An 18,748-nucleotide genomic window follows, 5' to 3' on the forward strand; every position below is an offset into this window, starting at 1 on the left:
CGTTATAACAGCCACACGAGTGTTCATCTCTCACACTCTCCCTCCCTCACTCTGGCTAATGCGATGGATTGCACCTTTATTATTTTAATCACTTTAACCCTTTTTTCCTGTTTCGCTTTGCAACCAGCTTTGTTCTTCACAACAGACGTTTCGATCTGTCACAGCTGAAGCACAGGTGTAGTCGTCGATGGTATAAACAGCGTGTAAACATTGTAATGAGCAATACAAACATTAAACGGGTTCTTCTCCTGCTTTGAAATCAACACAGACGCTATTGAAACCTGCGGCGGCACAATGATATAAAGACAAACACATGCAGTGAAGTGAAGCAAATTTAGCTCAGGAGAGAAAGCGAAAGTAATAGAAGGGAACGGGAGGAGTAGCAGAAATTGCAAGTAGTTAAAGAAGAGTCATACAACAATGAAAGGTAGAAGGAGAAGCTATAAGACACACACACACACACACACACACACACGTCAACTATATTGCTAATGCCATCGAGGAGGGGAAAATCCCCTGGGACTCCCTTAAGTCTTTGCTCCTCTCGAGCCACATCTGGATGAATCACCACTGGCCAGCTTCAAAGCAGAGCACACAGCAGATGCCACACAGGTGCCGTGGGAGGACGACTGAGACTCACATATATGCTACTGTATGTACAACACCTGCACACGTGCATGCACATACGTGATACATGTACGCACATATGAGATGTTTTTGTTTGCAGTGTTTTACATGCATTTTTAATCATTTTTTTATTTTTTTAAAGAGAAAAAGTTAATGCAACAGGTGGAAATCCACCGACTGAGAGAGGTAAGATGCTGTAGTTTGCACACACATTTTGGACATTGTTTTGTGGCGTTTGCAAATACACATTTCTCTCATTTCATAATGTAAATATTAGTGTGACCTCAGTTTCAACAGAAAAGAGATGAGGTGGAGTTTGTTTGTTACTCTGGACAACACATTTGATGATGGGTGAAATCCGAGGGTGACCACATTACTGGACAATAATAAATAAAAATAAACATAGAAACTCCTCACCTCCTCCACTGCTTCTAACATATTTTTTTTTTTTTTTTTTTTTTTAAATCATTTGTATTTATATAGCACCTTTCTAGTCTTGATGATCACTCAAAGCTGCTTTACACTACAGGTTTGCCATTCACCCATTCATACTCATTCTCTGTCACTTATGACACCATGGACTCTGCATTTCTTCTTGGGTCGTGACATTAATAGATGTGCTATAACTGCTGCCCGTTTTCTGATTTTACCGATGAATCACCTCAGCACATGAACGTTTCACAGAGTGAATAAATCACTGCACTACAGGAAGCGTTCTGAAGCACACACACACACACACTGGACTGGTACAGCCAGTGGGGCACTCAGAGCAGAGTGCTGGACTTTCATGGAGCTCAGCGTCTGCCACTTGTGATGGATGACCCGTGAGGGATGATGAATAGACCGCTGTCAGGTCCACAACACTTTCACATCTGGAATTCAGCCACAGGAGGAGACGAGCGTCACTGTCAGCCTGTGTTTTACTTTAAAATATAACTCATCTCCTGTGGCAAGATGAGAAGTACAGTGACAAATAGTCTGCCCCTCACTGTCGTAATGTTAAAGTACAGAGCGAAGATTATGAGACTATCATTGGCGATGGTACTGATTTTAAAATCTACTGAAAAATATAAAGCAGACTGAGTTTGATGACGAGGTTTTCTAGTCTATGGTATTTGAGTTACTGCTACTTTTCTATCACACTGCACACTCATCCTCTGTTAACCCTCTTCAAAGTCACATAAATCAGCTTTCTTCCCTTTTCTGATGCTTGATTTGAATTTCAGCGACCATGGTTGGTGGATTAGATTAGATAGATTAGATAAAGTGGCCAGTCAGTCTTCATTAGCCAAGACACTGCCGTTGTTATAGGCAACCTGCATTATCTGTTAAGGTTGAAGCAAAACGTGACCTTCCCTGCATCGTTCTCAATATCTCATGCCTTTGTATCTATGCCCGAGTGCCTGATTCCTCCTACAGTAGTCTGTTCAGGCCCTGCAAGCCTTGTTCTTACCCCTGTGTCATGTTTTCATTTCTTGGCACAATGGACGCTTATGCCTGCTGAGCTCCCTCTGACCTTCTCCCTCACCCAGCGTGCTCTCTCTCTCCCCCAGTTGCCTCTCTGCCAGCCTAATAAATACAAAAACAAATTGCAGCAGGTTAGAAGTATGCAGCGTGGGCTGTTGCTGTTAATGTAATGAACTTGGCTTTGTGGAAATACAAGGCAATTAAACTCCCACGGTGCCTCCCTCTGGCCCAGACAGACGGACTGAAAGGTGGGGTGTTAGAGACCCAGGAGGGAGAGACACAGAAAGAGAATGGAGGCTGAAAGAGAGAATACTACCATTTAGCAGGCTCACAGGAGTAGGAAGTGTGCCGACTGTGATTGAGCTCAAACACCAATTAGTCATGAGGCAGCCTCGGCCAGAGGTCACACTCTTGTACCATCGCTCACACTCCCGCTGTTTGTTTTGGTTGTTTGCCACCCTGATTGGCCTGATTAGCCTGATTGCTGACTGATTGCCGACCAGGTTCAGGTTATTGAAACAGGAGTCAAGCTGAGAGTTTAGTGTAGTGTGTATACTTGATATATTTTTTGATCTCAATGTCTGGTTGTGTATTTTTTATTGCAGTAGTCTGCCGCTTCTCCTCATAATCACATTTAATCGAGATTAATCTTCTACAGTGTGTTGAAAGGAATCCAATTTACACTGCTCCATCACTTACCGTTACATCTTGCTGTATTAATCTAATCATTGAAAAGCATTCTGGGACACGGTCATAACAAACGAAATGGAGCGTCGTCATCGTGAAAGGTGGATTTTCTGTTTGGATGGAACTTTTTTTCCCCCTCACGCTCAAATTAATATATTCACCAACACATGTATCCGTTTCTTGAATATTTTCTGATGGACAGTATGACACAGAGAGAGTTGTGGGGCTACAGGGTTAAAATCAAGAACCAGATTCAAATGTGAACGAGGAGGGCCTGATCCACAGGGTTTCATCACATCTGGTTTGTAACTGGCCGTGCTGCTGATGGGATGATGTGGGGTCGAACATGTGCTGTTGAAGGCGTTGTTGTCCATCCTGCTGGAGGAGGTTTATAAAGGAAGCCCGCTATCTGCCACCAGCTCATCACAGCATTGCTGCTACAGCGTCAGCCTCCTGAGCTATTTAAATCATTGTGGCTCCTCTGTCTGTGTGCACCCATTGTTTGTTATGTATATAAATATCGGTTGGCATTTGCCAGATGTACAAGTGGGACAGTAAGTGAGGAGGGGCAGTATGATTGAAATTCTAGGGAACCCTCCCCAAGGAAGTAATCTGAACCAGGACACACGGGACGTAGTGAATGGTTTCCTTCTGCTTCTGTTTGCACTTGCGGTGAGATTTGTGTGAAATTAGACTGTTTTTGCCACATGGTGCACACTAGTCCTTTATCTGTCTCTGTGGATTTCTCAGTACCGACCCACACATTATCACTATAGCTGCTTGCACAGTATCAGCACAGGGGCATTAACCCACACAAACACAAAACATCTGTGCTGCCGGTCGTCATAAAGCCAACTGACCACCTCAGTGAGAAACTGTAATCATGAAGGCAGCGAAGTTCCCTGGTTTGGAGGGACTCAAAACATCTGCTGGCTTTGAAGCTACCAGGAAGCCCCGCTCTCACTCAGCGCAGATAACACTCGGGCCTTAGCCAGAAAGTCAGATCCATCTGCTTGCAGGAAGCAGGAAATGAAGAAAATGTGATGAAATGAGAGAGGGAAGCAAAGAGTGTGAAGTTCAAAAGTTAAAACCAGTGAGTGATTTGGCATATAGACAGAGTTTGTTTCAGCCAACTTTGTTTTTTTATCAATAAAATACCACATTTACTGCATGAGATTCTTTGCAGATGTTTTATCAAAGCTCTTACAGTAGCCCATGAGTTTTCTTGGAACTCTGGGAAGACCACACTATCAACATGCTGAAGTATAAGAAGACTATTCACAGTTATGTTTTTACTGTAAAGACAATCAGCCTTTTTGTCATTAGACCTTCATTAGGGTAAAAGGTATACGTTTATTATGTCCGACCAGGCAACAGATTTGTTCCAAACATTCCTGCTGTTTGAGAAAGGTGTTATAAACGGACAATTCCTGAAGAACTTGTGCCTTCCAGGTGGAGAAAACTTTGGGAACACGGACTGATTGTTCTGGCAGCCTTGAAAGATCAGTGCCATTAAGTGGAACACTGAGAAGCATGTGAAGAGGTGGCACCCATCGGTCAACATTTCTGTGGTCTGAGTTGTCGTTTCACAAATACCTGCTCCAACGCTACACACAGAAGCTTTACACAGACAGACAGACAGACAGAGATAGAATTAGAAAAGCATTTGACACGATTGTGTCTCATCACACTTATTCCCAGCACAATGCAGAACACGATTGCCACATACACGCACACATCCGTGTCTCCATTCATGAATTTCTCTCTTTCCGCCCACTAAATGTACAGTTCACACAGCCGGTCATAACACATACACCTGTTTCACAAGCCCGGAGTTCCCATGTTGCCACACATGTTGCAGTGACATGCTTATATAGCATTAGAGAAGCATTGAGATTTTAAAATAAGCTTCCAAGATTTCTGTATTGCAAAAGCGTGCATCCGCCACAAATCCCTCGGTGTAATAATTCAGGGACATTGTGAAGCCTCTTACTCTTTTGCAACGACTGTGACGGAACTGCAAGAACACCACAAGCTAATCTAAAACAGCAGCCCTAAATGGATGGGACTCCAAAAACGATCGGGGAAAAGGAGCGAGAAGGGGTGAGAAGGCGGGAGAGAAAATGATAAACAACAGAGAGGAGAAAAGTAGCATATATTTACTGTAAGGCACAAGAGGAAGTTCAAACAGTGGAGAGAGCTGGAGAAAAAGCAAGGGATAGGCTGAATCCACTGTCCAGCATGAGTGAGCGTCTCTGAAAGTGGATTTGAAGGCAGATGAGCCACGCCAACCTCCTCTGACCGCATTAACGAAACCTAATGGAACGGCTGGCTCCATGAGGCCTCGTCATCCATTATCTGACTGTTGCCCTGCGCAACCAAATAGGTTCATGGTCTCAGTGGCTGCAGCTCAGCTGTCATACTCAATGTTCTCCCTTTTCCTTGTCTTATTTCCTCTGGCCTTAATGAAAATGATTGGTAAACCAATTGCCTGGTACATAAAGAAGCCTGGGCAATATTGCCTCCATCAGGCCCGTGGCCACAAATCACTGCAAATCAGCAGGAGAGGAAAGGAAAACAATGGTCATATTTTGAATAGAGAGGCAGCCGTCGCCTCAGTTCACACACCAGATCCATTATTGCCAAGTCATGTTGAGAGAAGTGCAGTGCAAACACTTGAAATGTTTTAAATGAATAACAACACTACAATTAAACAGAAAGACAATTTTGAAACTTGCTTTCTCCTGTGGAATTGTGACATTTTCACTGGCTTGATGAACAAAAGCAGCAGTTGTATTGGAAGTTCTGTTTATCAGTGTTCAAAAAAAGCTTTTTCAAATCTGACGCATATGAGAGACTCTTTTTAACACTTTTTATTTTTATAATTACTTTTATTTAATTTTTTTTACAGCACGAGCTCAGTCAACATAGAGTAGGAAAAGTATTTATATTGTATTTATTTTATTATTAGCAGGGGCAGCTCTATGTTGCAGTTAACTTAAAAGAAAAAGGAAAAACGTTATACATGTTAAGTACCACCGTCCCATTCGATTTAGATAAATGTCAGACTAACTGAGCATGTGCATTGATTTTGGAAACATGACTCATGGGTCATTGTCGCCAAAAAATACATCATTCAATATTGGTTTAAGGAAGAAAAGAAATTGCTATAAATCACAATTGCAATATAAATTGAATTAGCATTTGAATGAAATAAGATGGCTTCATAAATCAAATTAGCAACTGTAATCACTTTTATCCAGTTACTAGAGCATGCAGGTTTTTTTACAGAAAAATAAATGATTGACATTCTTCATTTAATGTACAAGCTTTAACAAAGGAGATTCAGTGTGTTACTGTTCACAGTGTGTGTACTAATCACTGATCCACCCATCCCTTATTGGCAACTCTATCCATCAAGCAGGGACTTGCTGTGTTTTTAAGCTCCCATTCATTATCAGGAGGATTATATTGAATGACTCAGAGGGCCTGCTCCACACATCTAGACTCTTCGAGACCATCGCGGTGCGGAGATAGTGGTTTTAGTGTGGAGAGATCACACCAAAGAGCACTCCCTCTTACGGTACATCTTTGGTATTCTGTGATTCTGACCTACAGTCGCCGGGTGGTTTAAGCACTTCATTGCAGCCACTGTTTCAGAAACCTGTCGGCATGGTGAGAAAATGACGGCACCCTCTAAGAATGGGAAGGGATGATGAACTGTAGAGGGAGAGGGGGGCAGCTCACAGATAGAAACTGTACCACTGTGCAGCTAATCTCTCATTAATCCATGGCACTTACCCACAAACACAGTGACTGCACCTTTTGTGTGGTCGCACAGTGAAAGTGTTTTTCTGTGGCCGGAGGTCAGGAGCAAAGACTGGTCTGACTCAGGACATTCCCAGGAGCACTGGAAAGAAATGAGGACACTGAACAGCCCATGCATTGTGTGTGTATGTGTGTCATTGTCATCATTGTGTAGATCCTATCAGCACACTAATATAACTGTTTGTACTATCTATCTATCTATCTATCTATCTATCTATCTATCTATCTATCTATCTATCTATCTATCTATCTATCTATCTATCTATCTATCTATCTATCTATCTATCTATCTATCTATCTATCTATCTCGCACTCCATTTTTGTCCGTATGTCAAAGAGTGGCCGTATTGTCCTCAGATGACGATGAGTCATCCGAACGGCCGAATGATAATTTCTCAATAACGTAAACTCGTTACACTGAGTTTCAGCGTCCATGTAAAATTGGTTTTATGCTTTGTGTGATGCTTGCCCTCTCACCAGACTGGGCCTGGATTACTCATACTACAGGAAATAATGACGCCAAGGTCCATTAAGTGCAATGGCAGGACATCATATCAGCATTAATCTCCCACTTAGCAGAGCAGCCCCAGGAGGGAGGAGAAAAGAGATCGAGAGAGACAGAGAATATGATTTTCAGCTCTTGCAGCTGCACACACACACAGACACACACATATACTGTATATATGGTGCGTGTATGTATATATTTTTTGTGTGAAATATTTAAGTCAGAAGTTTCTGGTGGAAACAAATGGATACTTGTGAGATCATTACTTTTCTTTTTAGCACCACAGTGTAGCAAATAATATTCCCTCCTCAAATTTCTTCTCCTGTCAGTGGTAAAATTTTAAGGTGCACTTTAATGAACCACAAGATGTCACCACTATCCATAAGAAAAGGGTTTTTAACAACAAACAATCCTTCAAAATAAAACTTCAGGGGTAACAGCTAATGGCTTCAGCTCCAATCTCCTATCATTTTTGATTGTTGATCTACCAGCATTTCATTTTCATCTTTAATTTGATGTCTGTAAAATGAGAATTCCCCAGTCTTCTTCTAATAATAATAATAATAATAATAATAATAATACTAGAATTAGTTATTTTTGCACACACACCAATTAGTGATAGTGAATTGAACCCTTTCTTTTTCCACACAGTAGTGAACACACACAAGCTGGACACAGGAGCAGTGAGCAGCACTTCTCTGGGAGCAATGGGAATTGGGTGCCTTGCTCAGGGGCAACCAAGCCCTTGACTCAAACAAGCTACTTTCCAGTTACAAGCCCACTTCCTCTCCTCTTGGCCATGGCCTGTCCACAGATATTGAAGTGACAACTCAATTCTCTTCCACATACATCCCACTGGAGCTCAAGCCCAGGACAGTCAGACATTATAACCACTACACTAGAAGCCATTTTAAAGGCACACTTAATATAATCATTGTTTTCCCTTTTAGCTTCTACCTCTCTTAGGGTCACCACAACGGATGATCCGTGTATTTGATTTCCGTGTATTTGATTTCTACACTGAATGCCCTTCCTGATGCAACCCTTTTTAAAGCGTTGCATGGTCCAACTCCTTGGTCCGGCTCTGACCTGCTACAGCTTCACACCCCGGCCCACAGTCTGAGGTCAGCAGGTCAGATGTTACTTGTGGTCCCAATGACACATTTTAAGAGGCAAGGTGAACGCTCCTTTGAAGCCTCTTTTTAATCAGGCTTTTAGTTTAAACTATGGTTGTTTTCTGTTTAAACTATCAGTATTTTATGTATATTTATTTATGTATATTCCATATTTGAGAAAGGTGCTCTACAAATAAATTTGACTTAATAATACACAATAATAATTATAATAATGATTGTTATTTTTATGAAGTGGCAACTCAGTTCTCTTCCATATATAATAATAAAAATGATCTTTATTGTTATTATTATTATTCGTATTATTACTACCCACATTATTACTCCACATTGTTACATTGTGGTGCTATTGCGCCATCTAGTGACATGAGTTAAACGTGTCTCTCTGTATTTGTGGATGTCCTACAAGATTCCTGAAGGACCTCTGATTCGCTTTAGAAATATTTGATTATCAGGTTATAATCACGAGTATAGATTTACTTTCAAATTCATATTAAAATGCAATGGTGTGTTTTCAAAAACCTGTTACTGATTTCTAGTTCAGAGTAAAAGGATGTCCGATGATTTGCCTGATCAGAATTGTGTAGCTTTTGCTCGGGGTCGGTTAGCTGACCTGCAGGTACCCGGCTGTCAGTATTGGAAAGCGGCGACAGTCAAATCAAATACCGTTTTATTCCAGGCTGTAAACAACACACGACCGACAAAATGTTCGAGGAGGCTAGTGAAGTGTTTGACAACATGTTTAAGTCGTCGTTTCCCCTCACCTTCATCGTATTTATCCCCGCGGTGCTGATCCTGGTGTCTCCGCTCCCGGCCGAGGCGGCACATGAGTTCACGGTGTACCGCATGCAGCAGTATGACCTGCAGGGACAGCCGTACGGTGAGTGAGCGTTTGTCCCGTTTCTCTCTCGGCTGTAAATAAGAGTTTACCTCACTGCACTGATTGGCTCAATGATTAGCTCGATCGCCATTAGCTTTATCAAGCTAGCCTGCTGAATGACAGCACGCTGGGCAGCTATGGCTAACTAGCTGCTATCATAGCTTAGCATCAGATCAGTGATCTGAGGTCAGTGTGAAGAATTCAGATAAATAGATAAAAGTAGAAGACAAACTGAAAATACAGATTATTTTATTTTCTTGCGTCAAAAGTCCCATGTGCAGTGTTGAATCTAATACTATGAATGACTGCGTAGCTATAATTTATCACATAATACAATCGATACGTTATTAATGAAATGTCAACATATTTTTAGTAAATCGCTGAGCAAGACAATCACAGAAGACAAACCACTATGCAAAATTGTGATTCCATCATTAACAAAACGTAGGCTAACATGTTCACAGTCTTATTCCTGGGTTTTACTCGATTCCTCGTGTACTGGATGCACCGTGGTTGTTCTGCTTTTGTAGTAGTGGATTACAAAACAATATTGTTTTGATTATTAGTCAACCAGTATTTAATTTTCATGATTAATTTGATGAGAATTTGAATTTGATTGACAGAATAATACAAATAATAATATAAGCAGTTATTTTTACACACACAATTAGAGATAGTGAATATGACCTTTTGTTTTTTTCCTTGTCAAATATATGGTCTAGGTGTTTTGTCTGTTATTTGTATTGGAAATCGTTCAAAACTACCAAACTTGACACATTGATCAGAAATCCCAAACATGACCAGTTACAGTGTTATTCACCCGACGGCATAAAGACAGGAGTATGGTGAAAAGTGCTGATTGTTGATTGTGGTATCCTCAGGTACGAGGAATGCCATCCTGAACACTGAGGCTCGTACGGTGGAGGCTGAAGTACTAAGTCGTCGATGTGTAATCATGCGGCTGGCAGACTTCTCCTATGATCAGTACCAGAAAGCCCTGCGACAGTCAGCAGGAGCAGTGGTCATAACTCTGCCCAAGAACATGTCTGCTGTGCCCCAGGACATAGTGCAGGTATTGACACACACTTCAAAACACATATTTGTTATATACCAACAACTGTTTGCATTGTGTGTTCAGGTGAAATGCTGTGCTTCAGTTGGTTTTTAGGTTTTACTCTGGAGAATAATACAATAATACAATATGTCCTATCCTGTTCTATCCATGACACAGTTGAATAACCAGACAGAAGTGAAGTACAATTTAATGCACTTGATCTACAGATTGACAGCTGCATAAGAAATACAAATGATAGCTATCCATCATCAGTCATACTTAATGGCTCCTTTTCTGTTATCCATTTTGCTGATATTTTGTATTATCTTTGAAATTACTGCAAAAACAGCAATAGTTGGCATTAAATAAGTTAACTAAGTCAATTACTGATTTCACCTAAGATGACAAGAGACCAACTTTAATTGATCAGCTGCTGTGCTCACATGCTAAACATGTTATGCCCCTCTCTTCATCCTCTGTAGCAGTTCATGGAGCTGGAGCCAGAGATGTTGGCCACTGAGACCATTGTCCCTGTGTACTTTGCCATGGAGGATAATGAGCTGCTGTCCATCTACACCCAAACCCTAATCTCGTCCTCCTCACAGGGCTCATTATCAGCAGCTGAAGGTAGAGACTTCAGTATTCACCTGCTGATGTAATCTGTTTGCGTTGCGTTGTACACACAAAAACAGCACACATGGAATGAGTATGCCTTGTGTTGCGATAATGCACAAATCACTTCATTCAGTCAACATTTAAGATCAAAGATTAACTTCACTTTCTTCTTGTGTTTCCATTAGTGTTGCTGCACACAGCCACAGCTAACGGCTTTCAGATGGTCACCAGTGGAGCTCAGAGCAAAGCTGTCAGTGACTGGGCCATCACCAGTTTAGAGGTGAGATGCTTTCCAATTGCTCAGTGCTTCCAAACTGTACTGTAATGTCAGTGTACTGATTAAAGTGACTTCATGTTCAAACCAGAAGGAAAAAGGGGTTTGTGCAGTGCGCTTGAAGACAGACACATTCTGTGGTCAGAGAGTTGACTGTGACTCACTTCAGCTTTGCAGTCATATGCTCACACACTTTTACTATTGGATTAGTTCATTCCAAAGCTACAGATTTTTAGTGTTCTGTTTTCAGTGTTTCTGCCGCGTCGAATAACTCTGTTGTTGTTTATCAGGGTCGTTTGGCTGGAGTTGGAGGAGAGGACCTTCCCACAATTGTTGTGGTGGCTCACTATGACTCCTTTGGTGTTGCTCCAGTAGGTCCACTGCTTCTTTCTCCTTTTCACCACACTTTCAAAACATTTAGTAACGTGAGGAGCAGCAGAAATATCCTCTCTTAGCTCACAGTCCAAAAACTGATATGACCTTCAGTGATATTTAAGAAAATAAAACTGTAATAAGAAGACTAATCTGACTGTGTGTGTTGTCCAGTGGCTGTCATATGGAGCTGACTCGAACGGTAGTGGTGTGTCCATGTTACTGGAGCTGGCTCGTCTCTTCTCAAAACTCTATACTTACAAGAGGACACATGCCGCGTGAGTAATGACACCAACATTCACCTTCAGATTGTTATTGGTCTTTTGTGTCTCATGAAAAGGAGTGGGTTGTCATGGGGGTATTTATCGATACCAATACTGATACTTACTTTTCTGTAATTTGATGCTGAGGACAACTTATTACAGAGCTGGTGGAGAGCGGAGTAGAAGAGTGTGCATCTTCAGTCACCACAAGTGGGCAGGCTCTGCTGTTTAAACCAATAGACTCCACTGTATTGAAGGGCTGTCAATCTGTTCCAATAAACTTGGCCATTATACAGCCAGTGTTGGAGGCTGCACAGAATGCTGTTAAAAGTTAGCTTCGGATCATCTAGCATACGTGTTTTAAGTTCTTAAAAGTGATACCAATGGAGTTAGGAGTAAGCAGCTGCAGGTTCAGATTTCCATCATTGTTGGAGCCAGGAAGCTTCACTGAGAACGATTCAGTCATTAGCAGCAGGAGAAACAGCAGGAGAAACTTATCAACGTGCAAATATTAATATTTTAATTAACAAATTAAGGCTGGGCGTCGCTACTTGATGTCTCCTCATGGCAGCGTAGCACAAATGAATGAGGGAAACTTGGCCAGAAGTTACCTGGTTGAAGAAGACACAGTTTACGGCTGGAGAAGAAATGCTCCATCCACTTTCAATACATAGACTTTATGCACTTTTTTCTCTATGTTGTGAATAAAGAGAAAAATCCTGCTCTTTTAACTATTCGGGTTTTGTTTTCTTCAGTTCAGACAGATGTCGTGATGTATCACTATATGATTGTCTAACAATATATAGATAATCACAGAATCATTGTATTGTGATATTATTGGTACCGTGGACCATGTAGCCTGTATTGTATCACATCGTGAGGTACCCTGGGATTCCCACCCCTATTTGTGAGTGTTATTTGCCAGCACATTTTTACACATAAGACGCTTCTTCCCACATAATCGTATGATGTCGCTGCTTCATCATCATTGAGGGACAGCTGTGAAGCAGAAAATGCTAGCCAATCCTGTGATTCCCGCACTGTTCTAAAGTGGAGTTAGAATTACCGTAATATAAATATAGATAGCGTTATTGCTTGTCCAGGCTCTTATCAATTCCTTGGTATTGACTGGTATCAATCTAATACCGGTTCTCAGATTCCGATGATTTTTAAGTGGTATCCCAGCATCCGGTTGTCTTACACATTCCATTTGTGCTAACAACACAGTCGCCTGAGTGAAGCTTTGCACCGCACACTCGCTTAATGCGGTTCATACATGATGAAACATTAGACGTTGTATCGATTGCCTCATCTAGTCGTAGTAAGAAGTCTAAGTGTCTTTTTGAGAAGCATGTGGACATTATCTGTGCACCCTGTGTTAAACACCTAAAATGGTCAGGTCTTATGTCGAAATGTACTTAAGAGTAGCTGAGTGAGACCCTGAAAGCAGTTAGTGAAGGACTAATGGACTTTACTGTAAGTGCATTGCATATAATAAAGTTGTCTCAATAGGATCAAAGTCAGCATTTCTTACTTGACATGTCTGTCACTTATGACGCCTCCATGCTGATCTGTCTTGTTTTACACATCCTCCTGTAGATGCTTCTCTCTAGTGATGTCCCTCCAACTTTGACTCATTTGTGAATCGTGTTTTCAGGTACAACCTGCTGTTCTTTGTGTCCGGTGGAGGGAAGTTTAACTATCAGGGCACCAAACGGTGGCTGGAGGAGAATCTAGACCACACAGGTACCGTTAGTCCGTCTTAAAATAGATGCTAATTTATGCAGTTGAACAAACCGTTCTTTTGCTCTGTGCCAGTTTAATTTCTGTGCTTAAACTCTCATGTGCACTTCCTTTCCCCTCCTCCCTCCATACATTTTCAATTGATATAATATATATATATATATATATATATATATATATATATATATATATATTAACTCGCTCCTCTGTTGTGCTTTTCGCTGCCTTTGGTGATAGACTCTAGTCTGCTGCAGGACAACGTAGCTTTCGTGCTGTGTCTGGACACTCTAGGGAACGGAGACTCTCTGCACCTCCATGTGTCCAAACCTCCTAAAGAGGGAACTCCTCAGTTTTCTCTGCTAAAGGAGCTAGAGACGGTAAGCGTGCTGAGGCTTTATACACCAGTTGTACCTGATGGGTTGGCCAGTTTATATTCATGTTGGATTTTTTCACACTAGTTTTACGTAGCCTCCTGACAGTGTTTTAAACCTATAGTCCGTAACTTGTTTGTGAAACACTTTTTTATCTTATTTAAAATCCTCTTCACATTCTGATAGCATCTCTAAATGACGTTGTATAAACGGCACATGACACGCAATTATATACGTCGTGCAATCAGAGCACATGTGCTGGTCATCTTTTACAGATTGGCAAATCATCACACATCTGGGAAATTGACACTGTCGTCTTCCGTTCTTAATCCTAATCCCAGGTGGTGAGCAGTCAGTATCCGGAGGTGAAGTTTTCCATGGTTCACAAGAAAATAAACCTGGCCGACGACATGCTGGCCTGGGAGCACGAGCGCTTCGGGATCCGCCGCCTGCCAGCGTTCACTCTGTCCCACCTGCCCTCGCACCGTCTGCCCCAGCGCTCCAGCATTATGGACGTGCGGTCAGTGTCCCCCTTCTCTCGCCAAGGAGCGGGAGAGCCCCCTGCTGGGTGGGTTTATCACTGCAAGTCTCTGCATCGCAAGTGTCCATTCTGTTAGATCTGCTGTGTTGGAGCTTTTGTTGGTGTGTGACATGATGTTTCTCCAGTGTGGTAGAAAAACATTTTGTCCTCTCCAATCCTTAATCCTCCTCTTCTTCTTTTTTCCGACTTGCTTGTGGTGTGTTGAGGTTTTTCTTCTGTCCCTGTTTGCTTTTTTCCATCTGATGGTTCCGAGTTTTTCTTCCTCCTCTAACGTCTTCAAACGTGTGTTTCTGTCTCGCAGGCCTCACGTTGATGTAAAGAAACTAAGCAGGAACACAAAGGTGGTGGCAGAGGTGTTGGCCAGGGTCATATACAACCTCACAGAGAAGGTATCTATTAACAGATGGATATAATGTGTTGAAACTGTACAAGCTTTGTCTGTTTCCTCTCTGTGATGTGGTATTTTTGCTCTTGTGCTCTTGAGCAGGGAGCACCTGCAGACTTGGAGATCTTCACTGAACAAATGGTAAGTCACAGTGACTTTTAGGTATTAATTGGCCTCACATTAACTTTGTAAACCAGAGGGGGACGCAGAGACTGTGTTAGGATTGTATGTTAAATCTAAATTGAATTACATTTAATCAATAGGTTAAATCTATTTTATATTACCTTTACTTTTGACAACATAGTAACTTTAATAAGGTCTATCTTATCTTATCTCGTATTTACATCAGTTAGGGTTAAAGTTAAAGCTGTGTGTTAAACCTGCATTTGGCTGAAACTGAAAACCTTTGTTTAAGTGCATACAAAATGTCAGATTTCTATACACTAAAAGGTATGAGTTGTGAAATATGAAACCAACTTGATCTTATTACTCTAAAACATTAAATATGATCCTTCAAAATGAGTTTGTGTTTGAAACGTACAACCTAGAGGAGACTCATCAGACTGTCCAGCAGAGGGCGCTCTCAGCAGAGCCCAGCCTTAGATCCAGGAGGTGGATATAATGTCAACATAATATTAGTTTGAACTGGATTTGTGGGAAAAAAGTAATAATTTTCCAGTGTTTTCCACCTGCTGGTGAGTCTGTGTACATGTACAGGTCATTGTTCACACTGGTACGTTGTCTTTGTAACGTGTATATTATACACACATCAGCAGGTGCAGGAGGAGCAGTTATCAGCGGTGGTGGAGTGGCTCACAGCGCAGCCGCGAGCCGCTCAGCTGCTGGACAAAGACAGCAGCGTGGTGTCCACTCTGGAGTACCACCTCACACGCTACCTCAAAGACGTCAAGAAACACTACGTGAAAGCAGACAAAAGGTAAACGTTAGGTTTAACAGAGTAAACATTAATGAGACGAAGAAGAGTTTTGGTTTAGTGTCATCTAGAAAGAAAACAGGCAAATCTAGCTGAAGACATAACTGTCAAAAACCTAAATGTGCTACACAAGCACGTGTTTGACTGTAACATTGTGAATTTAAATGTTAAAATATGCTGACACTGCATTATAGCCAGTAATTATTATTTGCAAGTAAGTCTAGAAAAGCGTCTTAAATGTGAATATCGTCTGGTTTCTTTGCTCCATTTAACAAATCATAAGTGATACATTTTGGTTTGTGGACAAAAGAAGATGCTTGAGAGCATCATCATTTTCTCACGTTTAATGGACCAAACAGCTCATTAATAGAGAAAATCAATATGTAAAAAGAGTGTTAGTTGGAGCACAATAATGTTTCTGCTCATGATATTAACTTCAAAGTTTTTTCCTTTGTCCATCTCAGAGATCCAGAGTTTGTTTTCTATGACCAGCTCAAGCAAACTATGAATGCTTACAGGTACGCTTTCATTCGCTCTCCCCCTTCCTTTCACACACTCTGCTGCTCACACTGATTTACTGTAGCTCTGTAAAAGCCCTCAGCTTTCATCTGTAAAATGGAGAGGCTTTCATTTCATCCTTTTTTTTGGCTTTCAATAGATATAATTAAATGAATTAAAGAAGCAGCCACCACATAAAGAGTCACTCTTCCTTTTTCTTTCCCTCAGAGTGAAACCTGCTATTTTTGACCTGCTGCTGGCCGTCTGCATCGCGGCCTACTTAGGAGTGATGTATCTAGCTATCCAGGTAAGTGCCTGTGTTCATGCAACACACAAGTGCAGAGTAACACTGTAACAGAAAGTGACATTATCACAAACGACTGTTCTTGTCTCTCCACAGAACTTTGGCATCCTCTACAGTGTTGTGCGTAGAATCACCCAACCCAAGGCCAAAGCCCACTAAGATCAACCCAACTCTCTTCTTCCCCTTACTCCTCCTCCTCCTCCTCCTCTCCACTGACATCGTCAAACTCAAGCCAGTCAGAACACAGTAGCTGGGTCGAGCTGCAGTTCTCCCGGTTTTCAAACCAGCAGAATCACTTCCACGTCCTCAATCCTGCTCCGCAAGCTATGATGTCAGATCCTGTCCTGCTGCCAACTTTCTTCAATTTGGTCCCGCAGACCAGAATAATCAGGAACTGTTCCTTTTGCACTGAGAATATTTCACGATTCGACTCTCGCAATTGATTTGAAACGATGTCGTCGCGCCTCAGAGGTTCAGACGAGATCAGATGTTTGTGATCGGCCGATTGCTCTTCATTCCTTTTCTTACTGTACTACACTATCGAGTGATAATGTTTTCCTTGGGCAGCTAGAGGACAAAACAGAACACATGGAGTTGAATTAATTTTGTTGAAAGATGCGTTGGCCAAACTAAACTCACACTCAGATTGACTGGTTTCTGCAGAGGCTTCCTGTTTCTTTTGACCTATTGCTTCAGCTTCAGGAAGCTCTTCACAGCCGTTATGAACTTGAGGAACTGTCACATAAGTTTGTGGACGTGTGAGCGCTGCCCTCTGCAGACTTAGAGGTGCAGTGTGTAGGATTTAGCAACATCTAATGTCTCTTACCTCATCTTCCCCTTCCAAGCATGTAGGAGAATCTACGGTTAGTCTTCAGTTATCAGTAAAACTCAATCGCGGCCTGCATCGATGAGACCTGCTTCTCTCGTCAATAAAAAGGCTCATTCTGTGGATATTAAAACAAAAATCCAAACATTTAGGTGATTGTTCAAGCAAAAAAAAATCAACAGTATGATTATTTTCACTCCATGTCTCCCAAACGGAAATAATTTCACTTGAAAACCCGAGTAAAAAAAGTCTGAATAAAATGTGAAGTACGAGTTAAATAAACGCGTGTAGTGAATTAATCAACGGAATCGTAGAGATGAAAGGAAGATAAATAATTGCCAAATCATTTTTTTGTGTGTAAAAATGTCCTCCTCTGCTCACTTAACATATTAATATAATTAATATAGAATAGTGCAAACCCCACTATGATCTTTACCTTCTCTTTTTTTTTTGCTTCTCCTTTCTCCAGGTTTGTTTCTCTGATGCTGTTGAAACACGGTGCATCTTATTTTCAATGCAACCCCATGATTTGATTAAAACAAAATGATGCTGGTGAATTTCTCTGCTGTAAAGAGCTCACGTTACAGGAGGTCACGCGCAGCACTCGTGTTTTCTTGTCTAATCAGAGCATGTGAGTTATTTACTGTGAGAAGAGTTCAGCGCCAACACATCAGGACAAGATAACTCTCCCCCTTTACTCCTTGATTATCAGTAGAAGTCGTGTGTGTGTGTGTGTGTGTGTGTTGATTGTGAACTTTTGCCGACTGTGGCAGGAATGTGACTTTAAATTTTGATGCTGTGTGAAGATTTTTTGTTCAGGCCAGCACAGCGGTATTTATAAATGAAATGTCTTATGATGAGAAGAAAACACGGAAGGTTTTGGATTAAATTTGGGTAAATATTGTGAACACACAGAATATTTGGTCATATTTGTTGTTTCCTTGACCTCCAGTCAACTCTGGTTTTGTCTTGTGTGTTTGTTTGTTTTTTCCACCACGTGTTACTACATGACCCTGTAACATCCCGCCCTCCCCACTAACAGAGGACATTTGTATTAATAGGAGGGAAATACTGTGGTACATATGAATTTTATAATTTATTGAAACAGTTTTCATGTGTACAGTGAGATGAACTCGCCTCTGGTTTGACCTCGCGTTTCATCTCCGACACAAAACTTGATCTTTGCAATGAAAATGACATCAGTTATGATTAAAAATAAAGTATAAAAAGTCCACATGTTTCGTTTCATGACATGTTTTATTTGACGGGCGGGGGGGGTGGAGTTAAACTATAACATTGTCTGAATGGTATTGAAACTACTACAAAAGAGCAAGTCTTCATTAAGCTGTCAAATTGTAAAACAGTTGGGGCGGGGAGGGGGACAAATGAGGCATTTGGTAAAGTTTACAGTTGTATACACAGTCCAACAAAAGTGGTATCA

At 41.3% G+C, this 18,748-nt stretch overlaps 1 protein-coding gene across 4 annotated transcripts; it reads left to right on the plus strand.

Annotated features, from left to right (window-relative positions):
- The first annotated feature begins 8,820 nt into the window (after positions 1 to 8,820).
- Positions 8,821 to 18,541, plus strand: ncln (nicalin). 4 transcript variants are annotated; one of them, XM_058637912.1, is made up of 15 exons: positions 8,821 to 9,127; positions 10,009 to 10,199; positions 10,664 to 10,808; positions 10,982 to 11,076; positions 11,361 to 11,441; positions 11,617 to 11,720; positions 13,363 to 13,451; positions 13,686 to 13,825; positions 14,161 to 14,387; positions 14,662 to 14,749; positions 14,845 to 14,886; positions 15,519 to 15,682; positions 16,144 to 16,197; positions 16,406 to 16,484; positions 16,578 to 18,541. In XM_058637912.1, the coding sequence occupies exons 1-15, from the start codon at positions 8,953 to 8,955 to the stop codon at positions 16,638 to 16,640; spliced, it is 1,737 nt and encodes a 578-aa protein (XP_058493895.1). In that variant the 5' UTR covers positions 8,821 to 8,952; the 3' UTR covers positions 16,641 to 18,541. The 4 variants fall into 4 exon arrangements, with proteins under 4 accessions (XP_058493895.1, XP_058493896.1, XP_058493897.1 ...); XM_058637913.1 differs by having other exon boundaries at positions 14,848 to 14,886; XM_058637914.1 differs by having other exon boundaries at positions 14,161 to 14,339.
- Positions 18,542 to 18,748: the final 207 nt, after the last annotated feature.

This window comes from Solea solea, chromosome 9 (genome assembly GCF_958295425.1).
Source record: "Solea solea chromosome 9, fSolSol10.1, whole genome shotgun sequence".
NCBI lineage: Eukaryota > Metazoa > Chordata > Actinopteri > Pleuronectiformes > Soleidae > Solea > Solea solea.